General features: G+C 41.0%; 1 protein-coding gene across 1 annotated transcript in view; it reads left to right on the top strand.

Moving 5' to 3' along the window:
• Positions 1–3,386: 3,386 nt before the first annotated feature.
• Positions 3,387–19,877, top strand: part of LOC125101693 (uncharacterized) — an 88,756-nt gene continuing 72,265 nt past the window's right edge. The window contains exons 1-2 of the mRNA XM_047732028.1: positions 3,387–3,672; positions 4,078–4,366. Coding sequence (XP_047587984.1) covers positions 3,393–3,672; positions 4,078–4,366 — 569 coding nt within the window. The 5' untranslated portion in view covers positions 3,387–3,392. The remainder of the gene's footprint in view (positions 3,673–4,077; positions 4,367–19,877) is intronic.

The following is a 19,877-nucleotide window of genomic DNA, read 5'->3' as shown; positions in this document are numbered from 1 at the left end:
TAATTATGTGTTTCGATCAGGTGGCATTTGTCAGTGCATGAGCTCATCAGATTACTTTGACCCAGAAAGCTGGACATGGTCTATGTAACGGAGTACAGACTTTTTTAAAAAATCGAGAGCTGCTCTAATATGGTAGTTGGTAACCACGTGAGGCTATTGGGGATTTAATGTGGCTGCCTGGTCTGAATTGAGATGTGCTAGAAGTATAAAACATACATTAGATTCTGAAGACTTCATATGAAAAATAATGTAAAAGATCTCAATAATTTTTATATTGATTATATGTTGAAATACTAATACATTGGAAATCTGTATCAAATAAGTTATTAAAATCAATTCCACCATTTTCTTTTTACTTATTCAAACATGGCTACTAGAAAATTTGAAATTACATGCAGGGTTTCATTTGTGGCTTGCATTATGGTTCATGTTATTCACGAAGAAAAGGCCCTTATGAGCAGAACTTTTTTGTCCTTTGGTTTTGGATAGGTCCTCATATCGTTGCCTTTGTAACACTACAGTTAGACCATAGTGTGTCATTAGGCACATTTTGATATTCTGTTGGGGCTTAGCAAAACCTGCCTTTCCTCTTGGTGTGTAGTCCTCTGGGGAGAGGTTAGGCTTATTTGCTTAAAGAGTTCAGAGACTCCCCACTCACCCAACCTGCCCCCTAAAATTTAAAATTAAGAGGAGACTGTGGATGAACCAGGGTCAGGGTAGGGCAAGAAGGTGACTGAAATAAAACGATTTTGAGGACAGTGGTGATCTGTATTGGTCACCCATTCTTAAGAGAGAATCTAGGAGTTCAGAGAGAGAAAGCTGGTGTTTAGCACAGAGCATGGCTAGTGCTAAGTCCTCTAGGCTCACCTACAGTGGTGCAGTGATTCTGTTGTGGGATGTAACGTCTGAGTGTAGGAGTTACTGTTACAAATAAAATGAGGTGCTGGCACTTGGTGTCAGGCACAAGGCAGCCTGTAGTGGTGCCTGGGCCAGCGCAGGTACTTAGGGGCGGTGGGTAAGTTCATGAAGCCTGAGACAGACCCTTCATATCCTCTTCAGGTAATCATGCCAGTCCCCAGGGAGGTCGTATTTGCATTAAAGTAAGTCAGGGTGCCTGGGTGGCTCAGTTGGTGGGCATCTGTCTTTGGCTCAGGTCATGATCCCAGGATGCTGGGATCCAGTGCCACGTCTGGCTCCTTGCTCAGCGGGGAGTCTGCTTCTCCCTCTGCCCCTCCCTCCCTGCTCATGCTCACTCTCTCTCTTGCAAAAATAAATAAATAAATAAATAACCTCAGACCTGATATATACTTAGTGTAGTTAAGATATTGAAAAATAGGTGTAACTACCTTCCTAAAAGCAGCAGAGAAACAGCTGCAAAAATTGCCAAAGCCATTTTTACAAAAGGTGGTTTTCTACTCCTTTTCTACAGGATCACTGTTATTACCACCACCAGCAGCAGCAGGCAGTAGCTAGCTGTAATTTACCTGTGCTTGTCAGGGAGGAGTAATTTATCTATTCTCTAAAGCATAGCAGTTCTGATCCTAGATAAAGTTAAAAGGTAGGCACAAAAATGGTTTGTTTTGGGTGCCTGGGGGGCTCAGTTGGTTAAGCCTGCCTTAGGCTCAGGTATGATCCCTGGGTCCTGGGACTGAGCCCATCAGAGTCATCTGGCTCCCTGCTCAGTGTGGAGTCTGCTTCTCCCTCTGCTGCCTCCCACCGCTAGTGATCTCTCTCATTCTCTCTCTCTCAAATAAACAAATAACATCTTAAAACAACAACAAAAAGATGGTTTGTTTTATTCCGAGGCTCTCTCACCTTCCCTTCTTAGTCCGGGTATGTTCTGCTCCTAGCCAACATTGCCTTCTTCTTCCCTTCTCCCTAGAAAATTTGTTCATTTATTCCTTCATCCATCAGACAACTATAGAGCACCTTCTATGCCATGCATCAGGAATAGAAAAATGAATAAGATATAGTTCTTGCTGTCCAGGATGGTCTAGCAAAATGGGAAGATTAGGAGAATAAGGGCAAAAATCACAAGAGAGAAATCTTTGCCAAAGGCATTCCATCTTTGAGTGGTTATAATACCAATATTCTGGATAACAGCTGAAGGTGGTAATTAATTTCCCTAGAGAGGCAATCAATTTCCGGATCATAAGAACTTAGGATGTTACTCAACTTTATAGTACTTACACCACTAGATTTTGAAAAGAAAGTAAGGAAATAATATATACTGAGTTCCTATTATCTCACTGCTTTCACGGACATTATTACCATTTAAAGAATGTGGAATTAAGGGTTCACAAAACAAGTGACTTGCTGAAGGTCCAAAGTACGCAGAAGAGCTGAGACTTGAACTCAGGTCTGCCTGACATACAAGTCCAAGCTCTGTCTACTTTCTCACACTGTCTACATAGGAAGAATTCTCCAACTATAGAAACTCAGATTCTGTAACAAGCTAGGGGCCTGTATTTTTGGATAGGGAGCTCTCTGATATCCATTTTGTCATCTAAGCAGGTCAATGTATGTAAGGCTGGCCTTGGGTAGTTGACAGCTGAAGTACATTCATGTCCTTCTTTGCTAGGAAAGCAAACCAGAGGATCAGCAGATGCAGTGGACAGGTTCAGGAGGTCTGGCTTCTGATAGACTTTGTCATTCCATGGGGGCTGAAAAGAGTGAGTTAGATCCAGTGCCTTTCCTTATGGTTCTCTGCCCAATCGCCACACCACCATTCTCAGATCCCACACTTACCAGAGGATCATCCAAAAGCTCTTTCAGGGCAGTAGGCATGCATTGTACTAATTTTGTACCCCCTTCAGTACCTGACACACTGCATTTGTATAATAGGTACAACAGATTAACAAGTGGCTTTGTTTTGATAAAGCGAATCGTTGGAATATCAAAATTTAAATTCTTCAAAAATCTTTTGGTCAACTCTGTACATGGTAATCTCCCAGAATGCTGCTTGACTGCATTAAAGAGTTGAAAACTGGTATTTCATGACTAAAACAGGTTTTCTCACGAACTCCACCCTGAATGCACTCTTGAGTCGACAGGAAGTGCTGTTGTGATCATGGAGAAACACATGACTCACGGGAAAGCCTGCCTTGATCCCTGCTCTGCTTCTGTGTGTTTTGAGATGCTTGAACATTTAGGGGAGTTTCCAGTCTTGTTTTGATTCCTCTTCCGTGAATCTCCCTCCTAGCTCAGGCTCTCCTCCCTGAAAATGTCACGTTTTCCACGTAGTTAAAAAACAAAACCAAAAAATGACAACAAGACAACCCATCACAAAACCAGAAACTCTTCGGTAGCCCACAGTGATCTTTGTGTCCGTGTGTATGTGTTCAATTCAGATTTTACTCTTAAACTGAGAACACATTAAATCTTCTTAGCCTATGCTTTCCAACTCGAGTTCCTGCACCCAGCCCGCCGCCTGCACGCCGCCCGCCCCGCATGGCCCTGTCTCCTTGATGGCCGCGTCCCCACGGCTCCCGGGCACAGCAAGAAGGTGCCACACAGCCAGTGCGATCTCCCGCACCACCGGCCTCGACTTCTCGGTCCACAAGTTCATTCTGCAGCTCTGGAGCCCCGAAGCCCACATTGCCCCTTTGCGGCACGATGATGTCACGGTCCGTGAGCTTCTCCTTGTTCCTGGGGTCCAGCATGTCCTTCCAAGTCAGCTTCTGCATGCCCTAGAGCGTGACTCCGGCTCCAGACGGCCGCAGCACAAAGCGGGACGCGTCGGGGCGCATGCTCCGGTGGCTCGCCGCGCCGCTCTCGCTGTGCCGGAAGTGCCGCGTGGTCCCGGAGCCCGGCGGAGGCGTGAGGCGCTTGCGCGTAGGCTCCGACATGCGCAGTGGCTTCCCCGACGGGCAGCAGGTCAGCGCACGCGATGGCTTCTCCAGTTTGGGGACCTCAGCCTCGAGGGACGGGCACTGGATCCAGGAGCGGGGCAGCGCCTTGTCCTTGTCCTAGTCCTTGCTTGCGGAGCCTGCAGTGATCCTGGGTCGGGCATCCTCTGGGCGGTTGGGCGAGAAGGGCTGGAGGGGGCTGGCTCACGGGGACTACCTCCTTCTCCAGGAAGCCCGGCCCCGGCTGCTGCCCCGCGGGTGCCGCAGCTCTTCCTGCTGCTCACACCCAGGGAACCATCCTGCTTCTCAGCTGCCTTCGTCTGTGGGGCCATCTCCTTCTCCTGGCACGAGGAGTATCCAGGATTGCTTCACGCTCATACAGTAGCCATGTGTGGAGACTACGGGGCTGCAGCCGGGCTGCAGACAGAGGCAGCAGCCGTCGGAGCCCTTGACATCATCCCCGGCTCAGCTGGATGTCCTGGGTCCTGTGGCCTGAGGCCTTGCTGTATCTTCTTGCAGTAAGTATAGACGCCTCGCCTTGCAATTCTTGCGGAAATGTGTCATCCTCGCAAACGCCTCCTCATTTCTTCGTTGCCTCTGCAGCTGTGCTCCAGCAGGGATCCTTTAACAAACACATGTGCGCACCTGCCCCCGGGTTGCATTCCTTCATTGCCTTGGACAGGTTGAAGCTCAAGGCTACCAACATGAATTTCAAAAAGTTACTTTTGGTAGGCAGACGTTAAACCTATATTTTCCAGTCCTTATAGAAAAAACAAACTTTTTTTTTTTTTTTTTTTTTGCTGAGAGTTATTGGGGTTATTTTTTTCGTTTTCACCAGTAATTGCTGCAGAAATTTTTCTCAGCCCTGGTTCCCGGACAGGTTCTGTCTTTGGTCCAAAGTTACGGGCTGTGAAGGCAGTAGTTTGCAGAATGTCATTCAAGTTTGCTTGCTTTTCCCAAAATATCGTTCTCCCTTTTTATCTGTTAAAAAGCCTGTACTCACCAGAATTCTGGTTAGTAATGTCGGAGACAGAAAGCCACCACGACGGCGGCAGTATAAGCCTTTAATTCGTGCCTACGTGTGATTGACTGGCAAGTTGGCTAATACAAAAAGCTATATCCTAAGGTGTAAAGATAACGGACAGTAGTGGAAGAAACAACAAATTTCAGGTGACTGCAGGTGCCTGAAATTGAGTCAAAGAAAAGGAAGGCATCCAGAGGAAGAGGATGAGTGGAAGAAGCTTACAACTTTGTTTTGGCTTTTCCTATTTTGTGGCGTGAACTTGAGTCTCTGGTTCTATAAATGGAGATGAGAAAAATTAGAAAGAGGAAATAAAAAACAGAAACCATAGAGCAATGTCAAAAATAATTTATCTAAAAATGTTATGAGAAGGCAGTAAATCAGTGTTGATTTGTAAATATCCATAAACAGATTTTCCTTCCAATAATGGAACTCAGCTGTTGAATTGTTTTTAGATGTCATGTTTCTTTAGAACTGACAAGCCTCAGAGAGGCAAGGCCGCTATTATTCTCATTTTGCAGGTGAAGAAATAGGCTGACAGAGGTTAGCTACTTGCACAGTAATATGGCTGGTTGGTGACAGAGGTGTTACTTGAACATGGAGGGTTTTTTTTGTTTGTTTTTTTAAAGATTTTATTTATTTGTTTGACAGACAGATCACAAGTAGGCAGAGAGGCAGGCAGAGAGAGAGAGGAGGAAGCAGGCTCCCCGCTGAGCAAGGAGCCCGATGTGGGACTCAATCCCAGGACCCAGGGATCATGACCTGAGCTGAAGACAGAGGCCCTAACCCACTGAGCCACCCAGGCACCCTGAACACAGAGGTTTTAAGTTCAGTTCTCATGCACTGAATCAACTGCCTTCTGTGCCTGAGAGAGGCTTTTGGGAATAGCTCAGAGTAGATCTTTTGTTTTCTACTGGGGTGAAAATATCATAGTCACTTGGGAGGAAAGTAAAACAGAATGAGAACATATTTGAACACTATTCCCTTATGAAATATAGATGGGTTTGGGAAGAATTGATTATATCAGAATAATTCTCCATTGACTTAAAGTGAAATTAAAGAAAAATTGGAAGAATAACTGGTTTGGCCAGTCTCACCAGCTATCACCTTGAGAGGTGAGTTCTCAAGGTGGAAAATTCCAAGTCAAGGTAGAAGAGAACTGTTTTCTGTTTTTTGCCCCTTGAACAGACCAACATGGCACCTAATTGCAAAGTCTCCTTTTTGAAATTTCAAAGGCTGAAATTCCCTTTTCAAACTACAGGAATAGGTAGGACCAACTTGTCTTTTGAGGGGAATTTATTAATAGAGAACTTGCTGTAGTTTTTTTATTCAGGTTGGATTTCCTGTGATATACAAAAACTTATTAGCCAAAACTTTGAGTTATGACTTGTTGGGTTGTGAGTGGAATTTCGGTTATTCCTCAAAATGTCATTTGGAACAAACCAGATCATGATCGGGTAGCAACCAACCCCCAAATCTCAGTGGTTTAAAACAACAAAGATCTATTTCTTTGTCATGCACTGTATCCTAGCAGGTTGGCAGAGGGACTTTGGTCTTAGTGGTTATTCAGATAATCAGGTTGACTGGGAACCTCTCTGGCTAGAGAAGGAAAAAGAAGAACCCTGGAAGATCTCACACTAAATCAAATGCTCCAGAAAAGAAGTCACATTGCCCCAAATCCACTGGCTGGGTTAGTCATATGCCCGCCCCCCCCTTACTAGGAAGTATAGTTCTACCTTATGCCCAGAAGACAGAGAACTGGAAGTATTTGGTAAATTACACTAAAGGCTACCAAAATTCATATATACAGAGGAGACACTGGTAAATAAAATCCTGTAAATCAAATCTTTTTTCCTAGTAATGTTGATGATATAATTTAAAGGATGAAGTATTCCAAAATGCCTATTCACAGGAATAGTCACAAAATGAGAAGTATGGTTCAAGGTTGAGAGAAAAACAGAATTCTAATGTAGTCATTATTATATTGGTCATGAATATAGGGATAAAGAAGCTCTTCTTTTTTACCAGGAGTATAGTAAATCAAGTATTTTTTGTCTATTGTTTTTCTGTTTTGAGTGGAAGATGCAGTATATTAGAGAAATTCTAGAATAGTGATAGCAATCAGATTTTATCTCCTATAACAATTCCAATTTTTTGTAAAATAGTGGACTCTAACCTTCTTTGATTTCTTCTATTGATAAAACATACAATTTTTTTGCTTTAATCTCCATTTATATATATTTATTTGATTATCAATTACTATCATAATTTATTGCATATACTGGAAAACTTTTACAAACATAGAAATTAGAACTGCAAATAAGCAGTCTGTACTTTCTTCCCACCCCACAAAGAACTGTATTATTTGTTCGTTTGGAGATAAATATCCTTGAGCACTTGTTGAACTGGATTTTCAGGCCAGGTCAAGGCTCTGTTCTTAGTGAGTAGCTATGTCGTCCAAGCAAAGAGAGAAGGATGTCCTATGTCCTAGATGGTTAAAGTCTCTGATTCAAGTTGGCAAGGGTTGGATACTCTACATCCACTCTTGCTTCTTTTCTATTGCTACAAGACATCCTGTCCGAGGTTTCCTTTTTTAGATCATGGGACGTTATAGCCCTGACAAGTCTTCCAGTAACTCTTTCAAATGAGTCCTTCCTAAGCTAAATTAAGTGGATAATTGAACAGAGGAAACTATAGTGCATCTGAAAGTTCACAACCGGAAGTAGTTAGCAGTGGTTGGCAAGCTGGATCCAGAAACTGCATAGCAGTTCAGGAGGCTTTCATATGGTATGCTCCGTTAATATGAAAGATGCCAACTTCTTTGTGGTGTATGAACTTTGACTCTCCTACAAGATTTTTTTTTTCAAAACTAATTATAAATTTAGTACTCATAAATTCGAAAGACAGGAGTTACTAGTTTTGAAAGTGCTACATGCTAGACATATTTTAAAAAATACCTTGTTTTGAATGGTAGATGCTATCTTCCAAGGAAGGACTGGAGAACTTTCTGTGCCCATAAAAACGCATGTTTTATCTGTGTTAGCACAGAAAATGATTTTCGATGCATTGAGTTTTTAGGAAACTTGAAAGGTTGAGGAAGAATACATTATACCTATTGAACTTTAGTAGGAGTACCAGATATTCTAATACTTTGGTGTTTATGCATTGTAATAGGGTAAGAATTTTATTCAGAACACAAAATAAATATAACATCTTTTCCAAGGATTGGTATTACAATGGGGTTGTCTACTTATTTATGTTTTATTTGTTTTGGATAGGGGATTTTAATATACAAAATCTATAGACAGTTCTTTCAAACCTGGTAATGGTCTGTTGGAGGATAATAATTACCAGGATCAGAAACTTCCAGGAAGTCATAAGAACAGATTTCTGTGCGGCTATGTGTCGTTTCAGAGGTTAAAGTAGTGGCAGGGAGTAAAGGTGGTGACATTTGAACGGTATCTATAGGGCTGCAAACATTAACGCAGATTTTTGTATTTTGTATTTAACGTATATCTATGAAATCATATAAATTTCTTGTGTGTGTGTATAACAGCCCAACCCCCAAAAAACCTGTGGAGATAACGATGAATAAACATAATTTGGTACTTGTTCCAGTGAACTTGCAGCTTCTAATTCTAACAAGATTCCTTATCAAGCACTTTGGAAAGACGTAAACATTTTTTTCTTGTATCAAAAATGTTTTATTGGTGATTGACATTTCTTCTTTCCAACAGATGGTGCTGTCTTACGGCCAACTATCCCATGACAGACCCTCCAGATAGGTCCCTTTCTCCAGTTATCAGCTACTGGTTTTGGTACATCCTTCCTGTGAGCCAGCTGGGTATCATAATATTGTAAAAACGAAATCCTAAAAATTTTAATAATAAAAGTGTTTAATTTCTCAGTAATTTTTCTTCCTTAACCACTTTTTATTAAAAGCTAGACATATAATTAATGCATAACTTATTTCTGGCTTTTTAATATTCTTTGTTTGACTTGGCCATCAACGTATTGAGGGAAGATGTTCATTAAAACAGATTGTGTTGACCTAAAATACCAAAGGGATTTTGATTTTGATTCTCCTGTGTACATCTGTAAATATTTGAAAAGGAAAAGATAGCTTTATTGAGTGAGACACTTTCAGAAGCAGAGGTCATCTGGTGACCTAAGTTTCTTTTAGCTATATGACTTCTTGAAACCATGATTTTTGAGTTGTTAGGCCTATTAAAGTTGTTGGACGTAACATGTAAATACACGTAAATACAGATCTAGATAAAATGGCTGTCATTTGCATCTTCTTGGCCAGTTTCTGTTGAATACTGCCACATTTAATGTAATGGCTTAAAAATTAAATGTAGATATAATAATTGAGTTATATCAAAGATTTAGTAGAGTGTGGCTTCATAAAACTATTTTAATCTCTCATTACCTTATTAAAACTTTTTATTGTTAAAAATTTCAAACATACATAAAAGTAGAAGAAATGGTGTAATGAAATTCCATTATCCATCATCCACCTTCAATAATTATCAGTATATTGTCAAACTTGTATCTGTATATCCCCAACTGATCCCATGTTGGGGTATTTTTAAAAAAGTTTTATTGAGGTATAATTTTTAAAGCCACCCTTGTAATTGAATGCACTCTTCTACTGATTTGTAATTTAGTGATATTAAGTTAATTTATAGAGTTGTGAAACTATCATGGTCTACTTTTAGAATATTTCTCTCATCTCAGGTTTCCCTGTGCCTGTTTGCAGTCAGTTCTCACTCTCACACTTGTCCCCAGGTAATTGCTATTCTACAAATCTATATATTTCTACTTTCTGGACATTTCATATAATTGGACTCGTATAATGTATAATCTTTTGCATCTCACTTTCTTTCTTAGTGTTTTTGATACAATGTTCACCAATACAATATCGTGTTGTTGTATTTCATTCCTTTTTTTGCTGAATTGTATTTCACTGTATGGACCTATTACAATTTTCATTACCATTCATCAGTTGATCAACATTAAGATTGTTTCTAGTTTTGGGCTATTATGTATAATGCTGTTATGAACGTTCATGTGACAGTCATATGAACATGTGTTTTGATCTCTCCTGGGTAGGATTCTAGTTGTGGAATTGCTGGGTTGATTAATATTTATCTTTTTAAGAAATTGCCAAGCTGTTCCCCAAATGGCTGTACCATTTGATGTTCCCAGCAGCAATGTGAGGGCTCCCTGATTCTCCACATCCTCACCAACACTTGGTATTATCTTTTTTTTTTTTTTTTTAAAGATTTTATTTATTTGACAGACAAAGATCACAAGTAGGCAGAGAGGCAGGCAGAGAGAGAGGAGGAAGCAGGCTCCCCGCCGAGCAGAGAGCCCGATGTGGAGCTCGATCCCAGGACCCTGAGATCATGACCTGAGGCGAAGGCAGAGGCTTTTTTTTTTTTTTTTTTAAAGATTTTATTTATTTATCTGACAGAGAGAGATCACAAGCAGGCAGAGAGGCAGGCAGAGAGAGGAGGAAGCAGGCTCCCTGCTGAGCAGAGAGCCCGATTCGGGGCTCGATCCCAGGATCCTGAGATCATGACCTGAGCCGAAGGCAGCGGCTTAACCCACTGAGCCACCCAGGCGCCCCTTATCTGTCTTATTTAATGATAGCCTTTAAAATGGGTGCATAGTGGTATCTCATTGTCCTTTTTTTTTTTTTTAAGATTTTATTTATTTTTTTGAGAGAGTGTGATTGCATGAGTGCATAAAGGGGGTGGGGTGAGGCAGGGGGAGGGACAGAAGAAGAGAGAGAGAGAGAGAATGAATCCTCAAGCAGGTTCTATCCTAGGATCCTGAGATCATGACCTGAGCCGAAACCATGAGTCGCCCAGGTGCCCCTCATTGTCCTTTTAAATTATCTTTTAAATCTGTTATGTTGATTGAATGAGATGAGTTCTTTCTCTGCCTCAGATGACTTTTCCAGTTGCTCTTAGGTATTATAAAGAATCTTGATTTAGTCAAAATATCTAACTGATTTCAAGGTGAGGCACCTAGTTCCCATCCTGCCCTAAAGCCCAAGGTGAGGAGATGGTAGGGGGAAGCAATAGTTGGCTTTCCTCTTTTGCCTTCTTACTCTTTGAGCTTTCCCCCTTATTTTGCTGCCAAGGAACAGGATGGGGGAGAGATGGGAAGCAGAGAAGTCTTTTCTGGTGCCATAGTGAGGGAGCCTAACATTTTCTTGGCCTGCAGGTGTTTGAGGCTGCCTTTTGACTTTCTGGGTGAGCACTTGATACCCCCACCTTACTGGCTCCCTCACATGCAGTGAATACCTTTTCAATATAGCTGGTTGCTTCCCTGAACATCTAGAACTTGAATGATTAACTTCTACTTTTCTTTGCTCTGAGGTCTTTTTACCCCTATACGTTGCTGCTTTTCTAAGGACCTAAAATAACCTCTTCTTACAAGGCCCTTGTCTGGTCCTTAGGCAACATTAATTCATCTCTGTCCCCATAAATTTTGCAATTGCTTATAGCCTAACCCTGCCATCACTCTTCTGGTTCATCTGTTGATAACTAGCCATCCCTTCTCTTTCATTTGAGGTTTCCCTACTTAGAACCAGAGAACAGAGAGTTCACTGCCACCCCAAACTGAGAGATTCCATTGGGCCCCTTTTGGTAGACTTGAAGAGAGGGTCAGGCATCTCCAAGGCCTCCATGTGGCAGAGGAGATACAGAACACTAACATCTAAAAATCTTCCTTTCTGCTCTCTTCCTACCCTTTCATGTCCTCAGTGAGGTGAGGGATTCAAGAGTTATATGCCTGTTTATTTGTGAGATCCTTTGAAAATTTGCATCTTGTTTGATACTCCACTCTGGGATATTGAGACAGTTCTGGGTGATAGGTCTGGATCAGAGATAGGCCTCCATGATATATTTATATATTCCTCTACTGAGAAAAAAAAAATTTTTTTTCAGTTAAGTAAAGGGCAAGTGACTGAAGGTATAATAATTGTTTTACAACTCTAGGAAGGCAGAAGAACGAAGCAGCAGGGTTCATGATGTCTAGTTCTATATGACATATGTCTATCCTCCCTTCCCTCCCTTCCTCCCTCCCTCCCTAGTTTCCTTCCTTCCATCCTTCCTTCTTTTCTTTTCTTTTTCTTTTTCTTCTCTTCCCTTTTGGTTTCTTGCCTTGTCTTACAGATGGCCATCTTCTTTCTGTGTCTTCACATAATTTTCCCTCTGTGTGACCTTGTGTCCTAATCTTCTTTTCTCATAAATAGTCATACTAGATTAGGGTCCACCCTAATGACCTCATTACCTTTGTTTTTGTTTTTTGAATTTCACTTAGTTACCTTTGTTTTTGTTTTTTGAAGATTTTATTCATTTATTTGACATGGGGAGAGATAGAGTACAGAGAGAGCAGCAGGCAAAGAGAGAGGGAGGAACAGACTCCCCGCTGAGCAGGAAGCCCAATGAGGGACTCAATCCCAGGACCCTGGGATTATGACCTGAGCCGAAGGCAGATGCTTAACCAACTGAGCCACCCAGGCACCCACTTAATTACCTTTTTAAAGGCTCAGTTTGCAAATATGGTCACATTCTGAGGTTGAGGTTAGGACTTTAAGATATGAATTTTGGAAGGACACAACTCAGCTCATAACAATGACTTAAAAGGAAGAAACAAAACTCTTGCTTTTATGGTTGATGTGCTTGCTTATATAACAGATCAAAAGACTCTATGGCTGAACTATTGGAATTAATAAATGAATTTATTAAGTTGCTAGATCTAAGGTCAATACACAAAAATGTTTCTGTAGAATGGTAAAAAACAATTAGAAAATAAAAATGAAAAATAAGACTTACATTTAGTATGAAAACCACCAAATGCCTGGTAACAAATCTAATATGTGATGTACAAGACCTTCTCACCAAAAGAAAAAAAAGGTTACAAAATGTTGTTTAGAAAATTGAAAGAAATGAAAGAAGACCAAGTATACCATGTGAATGGATTAGAGGGCTAAATATCGTAGAAACATCAGTTTTCTCGAATGGATTTATAGACCAAATAAAATACCAGTCGAATTCAACTGCAGATCGAGTTTTGTGAACATTGAGTAAATCTTAAGACTATGAAAGTTTAAGCGGTAAAGAATAGGATAATCTTAAGGAATAACAAATTTGGGAAACTTCTGTTACCAGATAGCATGACTATAATGTTAGAGTAATTAAGACAGTTGGTATTGGTGCTATATTAAGGGTCCCCAAGACTATCCTTAGGCTTGATGAGGACTTAGGACCTTAGGACTCCCAGGACTCAGGGTATAGTCATATTCATGGATATTATTTATTACAGTGAAATGATACAAAGCAAAATGAGAGAACAGAAGAGACACATGAGGTGAACTCTGGAGGAAATCAAGTGCAAACCTCCAAAAGTCTCCCAATGGAGACACATTTAATTTCCCCAGCAAGTTATAACAATACATGATGTGAAATGTTGTCTGTCAGAGAAGCTCATTAGAGACTCAGGGCCCAGTGTTTTTATTGGGAGCTTGTCATGTACACATACTCTGTCAAGTACACCCCCAACTTCCAAACTCTAGAAGGAAAACAAGTGTCCAGCGTAATGGCCATTGTTTGTACAAAAAGTTTAGGCACAGTGAGAAATTCCTGTCAGTTCTGGGAATGGCAGAAACCCTCCACAGATCTAGGTTTCTGCATTCCAGCCAAGGGCTAATCTTATATGCAAGTCTGTCAAAGGATAACATTCTCAGGCCTGTTTTATTAACTCTTTTCTGAACAGGGGCAAAGATGGATAAATAGAGCAATAGAATAGAAACAAGTCCAGAAGTAAATCTACACATATATAGTTACCTGATATATGACAAAAATGTCATTCCAATATAATGGGGGGAAGGATGGCATTTTTTTTTTTAAGACTTTACCTATTTATTTGACAGAGAGAAAGATCACAAGTAGGCAGAGAGGCAGGCAGAGAGAGAGGGGGGAAGCAGGCTCCCTGTCAAGCAGAGAGCCCGATCGAGCAGGGCTCAATCCCAGGACCCTGAGATCATGACCCGAGCCGAAGACAGAGGCTTAACCCACTGAGCCACCCAGGTGCCCCGAAAGATGGCATTTTTAATAAATGATGCTGGATCACTTGGTTATCTAAGTGGGAGAAAGTAGACCTTGATGCCTACTTTGCACAATAGCCAAATACCAATTCCATGATCTTCTAGGCAAGGCGTCCTCAAAAGCTCACAAAAAGCACCAACTGGAAAGGCAAAGATAGATACATTGGACAAGATTAAAGTTGGGAACTTTGTCAAAAGGTGGCTCCGTCAGTTAAGCGTCTGCCTTCGGCTCAGGTCATGATCCCAGGGTCCTGGGAATGGAGCCCAGCATCTGCTCAGGATGGAGTCTGCTTCTCCCTCTCTCTCTGCCCCTCCCCCCACTTGTATGTATGCTAGCTCTCTTTTCTCAAATAAATAAAGCTTTTAAAAAAGGGATAACACTGAGTAAAATAAATTAAGCCATGGAGTGGGAGAATGCATGCTAAATATTATCTACAAAGGACTTGAGTACAGAGGATATAAGGAAATCCACTCCCAGCCCTGAAGACAATGTAATATTAAAAGTGTGCAAAAGACTTAACCAGACAGGCACTTCATGAAAAAGGATATCCATATGACCAATAAACATATGAAAAGGGGAAAGGGTGATTATATGAGTTTCCTATTGCTGCTATAACAAGTTGCCACAGACTTAGTGACCTATGACTGACTCCTTGGAAGATACTCAGCAGAAACATGTACCAGTACTCATCAAGAGGCATATTATTAGAATTCACAGTCACACTTTTCATAATAGTTCCAAGCTGGCAACTACTGCCGTTTCCAATAGCAGTAAAATGAATAAGTAAGTTGTGGCGTATTCATGCAGTGGAATACTGAATGAAGAAACCACCACTATTACTGTGTGTAACAGCATGGGTGAAACTCCCAAATGTCAGCAGAGCAAAAGCATCCAGGCACACAGAAGTACGTACGGTGTGATTGTACTTATGTAAAGCTCAGAGCCAGTGCATGGTGTTAGAAGCCAGAATAGTGATCCCTTTGGGGATGATAACGCAGAGGAGGGGGCAATGGGAAGTTTTGTCAGTGTTGGCGATGTTCTATATCCTGATTTGGGTTGGCTATGCAGATGTGTTCATTCTAAAATGATTCATCAAGGCCTTACTCACGATGCACTTTCCTACACGTTTGCTAAATTTAGTAAAAAGTTAACTTATAAAATAAGTAAATAATGTGCATGAAGTCTTTTTGAGAAATATTTGAAAAATTATCTTGTAAACCTTTCCCTTTCTCACCCCACCCTGAAGTCTTTTACTTCAAAACATTTGTTTCCTTTTTGGGATCCTCACACTCTCCAGTTGAAGGCTGGTTCCAATTTTAAGTTAGCAGAGTCTCTGGAAAGTTGAGAATATCTTTTCAGGAAATGGGTCCTTAATTGTGTGGATGTGTTTCACAGGTTACAAAAACAGGCTTGGTGGGAATTTTAGCTTCAGCATTTCATCCAGTGCCAACTACACTTGACATAGAAACTCCAGTGACTCATCATCTCAGGTTGTGACAATGAGATTAGGAGGAGTTTGGAAGAGATCAGTTACTAGTAAGCCAGTTTGTGTTTTGTCTTTTCAATAATGTACATATTCTTAGTGGGTTTCAACCCTGTGTGTGACTGGAGATGTTCTCCAAGTGTGAGATTTCATACAGTCCTTTAAAAGTTCCTTTTATCTCACTGAACTTATTTGGTTGCTTGTTATTTATTTATAAACTTGCTTTACGAAATCCTGTAGTGATATTATGCCTCCATCAGAAAGGATAAATACCCAACTTTTGTATCACCGTGGACTGGGCTGGAGGAGATTATGCTGAGTGAATAAGTCAAGCAGAGAGAGAGCCAATTATCATATGGTTTCACTTACTTGTGGAGCATAAGGAATAACATGGAGGACATTGGGAGATGGAGAGGAGAAGTGAGTTGGGGGAAATCAGAGGGGGAGATGGACCATCAGAGACCGTGGACTCTGAGAAACAAACTGAGGGTTTTGGAGGGGAGGGGAGTGGGGGGTTGGGTGAGTCTGATGGTGGGTATTAAGGAAGGCAGGTATTGCATGGAGCACTGGGTGTGGTGCATAGTCAATGAATCTTGGAACACTGAAAAAATAAATATAAAAAATTAAAAAAAACCCAAAACCCTGTAGTAAAAGGTACAGAAGAAATGGAAGACGGAACTCCTTTTCTGGAATTACAGAATCTGGATTTATGGAATCCTTAAGGATATTCAGTCAACCGTGTATCCGGAGTGTTGGGGGAGACCATTTTTCTGAATCCTCATGTTTGCGTGAAAGGAGCCTTCCACTCAATTTCCTTAGGGGAGAATTTCCACCCTTTTCTCATCTCCCTCTGCTTGGTGACTTATCTACTTGGTGAGATTAGTAGAGAACACCTGAGCATTCAGTGGCTTGATTCCCTATCTTTCTTAAAGCGGTGGGTCCTGAAGCTGTAGGCCTTTATCTGTCGAATAGTTTTTGAAGAGGCTGCTGTCTCTGCAGTGATTGGGTTTTTGGATCTGTAAGCTGAACTCATGGTCATAGGTAATAGAAGGTTGAGTGTACCTACAGATCTAAGCTGCCTTCTTCAGTATGCCTTTATCAGTAATCAGGCTTTTATTTTTATTTCTTATCTGTGTGTGTCTCTTTCTCTTTTTTAAGATTTTATTATTTTATTTGAGAGAGAGCGAGAGAGCATGAGCAAAGGAAGGAGCAGAAGCAGACTCCCTGCTGAGCAGGGAGCCCCACAAAGTGCTTGATCTCAGGACCCGGGGATCATGACCTGAGCCGAAGGCAGACACAGCGTACTGAGCCACTGAGGTGCCCCTTTGTGTCTCTTTCTTGATGGGCTCATTCCACTTTGATTTCAGTTGGCCACATGTCTTAGTCTGTTCAGGCTGCTGTAATATACCACAGACTGGGTGACTTATAAACAACAAAAATTTATTTCTCACAATTCTGGAAATCCAAGGTCAAGTTTTGGGCAGATTCAGTGTCTGGTTAGGGCTGTCTTTTCATGTGGGAGAAAGGGCATGGTGACTTTCTAGGGTCTCTGTTATGAGGGCACTAATTTCATTCATGAAGGTTCTGCCCTCATGACCTAAATACCTCCCAAAGTCCCCACCTCCAAATGCTGTTATGTTGGGCGTTAGAATTTAACAGACGAATTTTGGAGGACACGGTCTGTAGCACCACACATGCCTGGGAGTATGCCGTACTTCCTATGAGGCTCAGAAAACATGGACATACAACCGTCTTGCACAGTTGGACAGATTAAACTGTTAGAAGGAAAAGAAAGCTTTGCTAAGTTTTAAGGAGAAAAAAAAGGAAAGCAAGAAATATACAAAGAAAACCAAGATCAATAAGAAATATTGAAAGCTACCTAAATGCCCAAATCAGGAGTTTGGGTACCTCCAGTTCGTTTCCTTGAGATCAGCTCATTAGCACCTCTGCTGCTCAACAGGTCAACAAGGAAAATGACATTCTTATTTTTCTGACTGTATAAGGAAAACTAATGTAGAAAATCTAGCAACAAAATGGTAAGAAGAATCACTTAAAATCTCTCCAGTAGGCTACCCAGTGAATATTTTAGAAACGATTCTTCACAGAATGTGCGTGTGAGAACCTTTGGAGTCCTGGAACTGTCTTATATATTTATGTGGTTGGTAGTCACATGGATGTATACAAAGTAAAAATTCAAGTTGTACAAGATTTCTGCATCCTACTGTATGTATATTATGTATCAGTTTAAAAATCTAGATGTTTCTTTCTCTCTACAGTTTCACAGAAGCAATCTTATTATCCATGTGGTTTTGATACATCTTTCCTCCAGGGGTCATATATTATAAACTTTTTCCGTAACAATACACTTACCTATATATCTCTGTCTTAGGGCACATTGTGGCAAGATTTAGAATCTTATGGAAGCTGGTTTAGGGAAAACAGAAGTTATAGGCATTCTCACGGCATCTTAGACCAATTATATTTCTTTTTTTTTTTTAAGATTTTATTTATTTATTTGACAGAGATTACAAGTAGGTAGAGAGGCAGGCAGAGAGAGAGAGAGAGAGGAGGAAGCAGGCTCCCTGCGAGTAGAGAGCCTGGTGTGGGGTTCGATCCCAGGATCCTGAGATCATGACCTGAGCCGAAGGCAGAGGTTTTAACCCACTGAGCCACCCAGGTGCCCCAGACCAATTATATTTCTTGTTTTTTAATTTATTTGTTATCTTTGAGCCAATCTTCTGATCCTTCTCTAATTTATCTTACTTTCTGTATATTTGGTCATCTTAAAATTTTATCACAGTCTTAGGGAGTAGCTTCGTAGTTTCCATCAGACAGTTTTCTCACATAAAGGGCCATTTCATTAGGTCTATGTCTTAGGACATAGATGATCCATGGAGTTCACTATGTGAGTATTCTGTCTACCCGATGTAGCTATGCCTGCAAAGCAGGGAAGTAAGTATCAGAGAAGCTAGTCTGCATCTTGTCAACAAATCAAAATCGTTGTTTAACTGTGTGGAAAGATGGGCAGAAATAGCTTTCATTACCATTTTAGGAATTCATTCAGTAGACATTTGTCATTCAAAACTTTAATGTGTGTGACATTGCATTGGATGCTGGGGATACAGCAGTGGATATGACATACGTACTGGACTTCAGTGAACACAGACCAGTGGAAAGTGGAGCCTGGAGGGTCCCTGTTGAAGCAAGTTTCTGAGACAGACGTTTCCTGACTCTGTGCTTGCCCAAGGGTGAAAGCTGCACTGGGGCATTCTCCTCGGGCACAGTGGTGGACGCTAAAAATGAAGAATTTGTATTGTTAGAGTGAAAAAAGAATCAGAGGTCTGAAAACCTGGAGAAATATTTGTAGGTTCATAAAAGGTAAAGAAAGCCAGTAGGAGATATTGAAGCCAAGGTTTGAAGCCAGAAATCTGAGGCCTGGTTTGCAAAAAGAAGAGAATCTGGAGTTGAAGGTGATGGGTGAATTAAAATCATGAAAGAGTAAAGAGGGTTAAGTGAAGCACAGGTGACCACAGGCCTTGAGGTGAGTGCATTGGGCTAAGTGGCCAGCTGGAGAAAACAGAGAGCAGACGCTCAGGATGAGAAGAACGCACACAATAAATGTGACGTAACTTTGGAACCCACAAGAACCTGTGATTAGGTCTAGATTTGTTGTGATAGCAGACTGAAAGTCTGTTTTAAGTGCCAGATTTATTGATATGATTATAAAAGGTTTGCCTGCTCTGGATGCATAAACAAACTTAGTGATCTTTTCCAAAGAGCATACATCTATCTTCTGGTATTTTCTTGGGTTCCCAGCCCTGTCTACTTGGGCTATGTAGTGAATAGAAACAGCTACAAGAATCTTTTCATTAACATCATCTTCTGAAGATGGATTGAGAACACAACATAAAATACAACAGAATATGCCATTTGGCAGCTGGTGGGTGGTCTGGTTTGTTAGTTGTTCTAGAATAAGCCTCTTACTGTCAAACTGGAAAAATGTGAAAACCAAACAACAGGCATGGTCCAAGATAGGATACTTAATATGATAATTAAGAAGGAGAAAGGACATTCGAAGGAGTAAAACACAAGTTAATGACTCTTTGGTGAATGTTCCTGCTTAATATAATGGCTAATGGAGTCCCCTCTCCTTACCCAAACCTGACATCTGAGCCAAATATTTAGCATGAAAGAAATGCTAATCAGCTGCGTTGAATTTGATCCCAGTGGAAATTTCATTTCTATTGTTTCTTAGAATCAGTGGATTTATTTTGGCTTCCATTGTTTAAGGAAATGCTTTGATTCCTTCGTACTTTCCAGCCAAAGGCACATGGAAGACGTCCAGAGTAGGAAGCAAGCTGTGTGTGTGTGTCTCTGTTGCAAACTTGGGCAATTATTAG

Source organism: Lutra lutra, chromosome 6 (assembly GCF_902655055.1).
Source record: "Lutra lutra chromosome 6, mLutLut1.2, whole genome shotgun sequence".
In the NCBI taxonomy this organism is placed as follows: domain Eukaryota; kingdom Metazoa; phylum Chordata; class Mammalia; order Carnivora; family Mustelidae; genus Lutra; species Lutra lutra.
The sequence above is the reverse complement of the archived record's forward strand: the minus strand, read 5'-3'. Positions and strand labels throughout refer to the sequence as shown.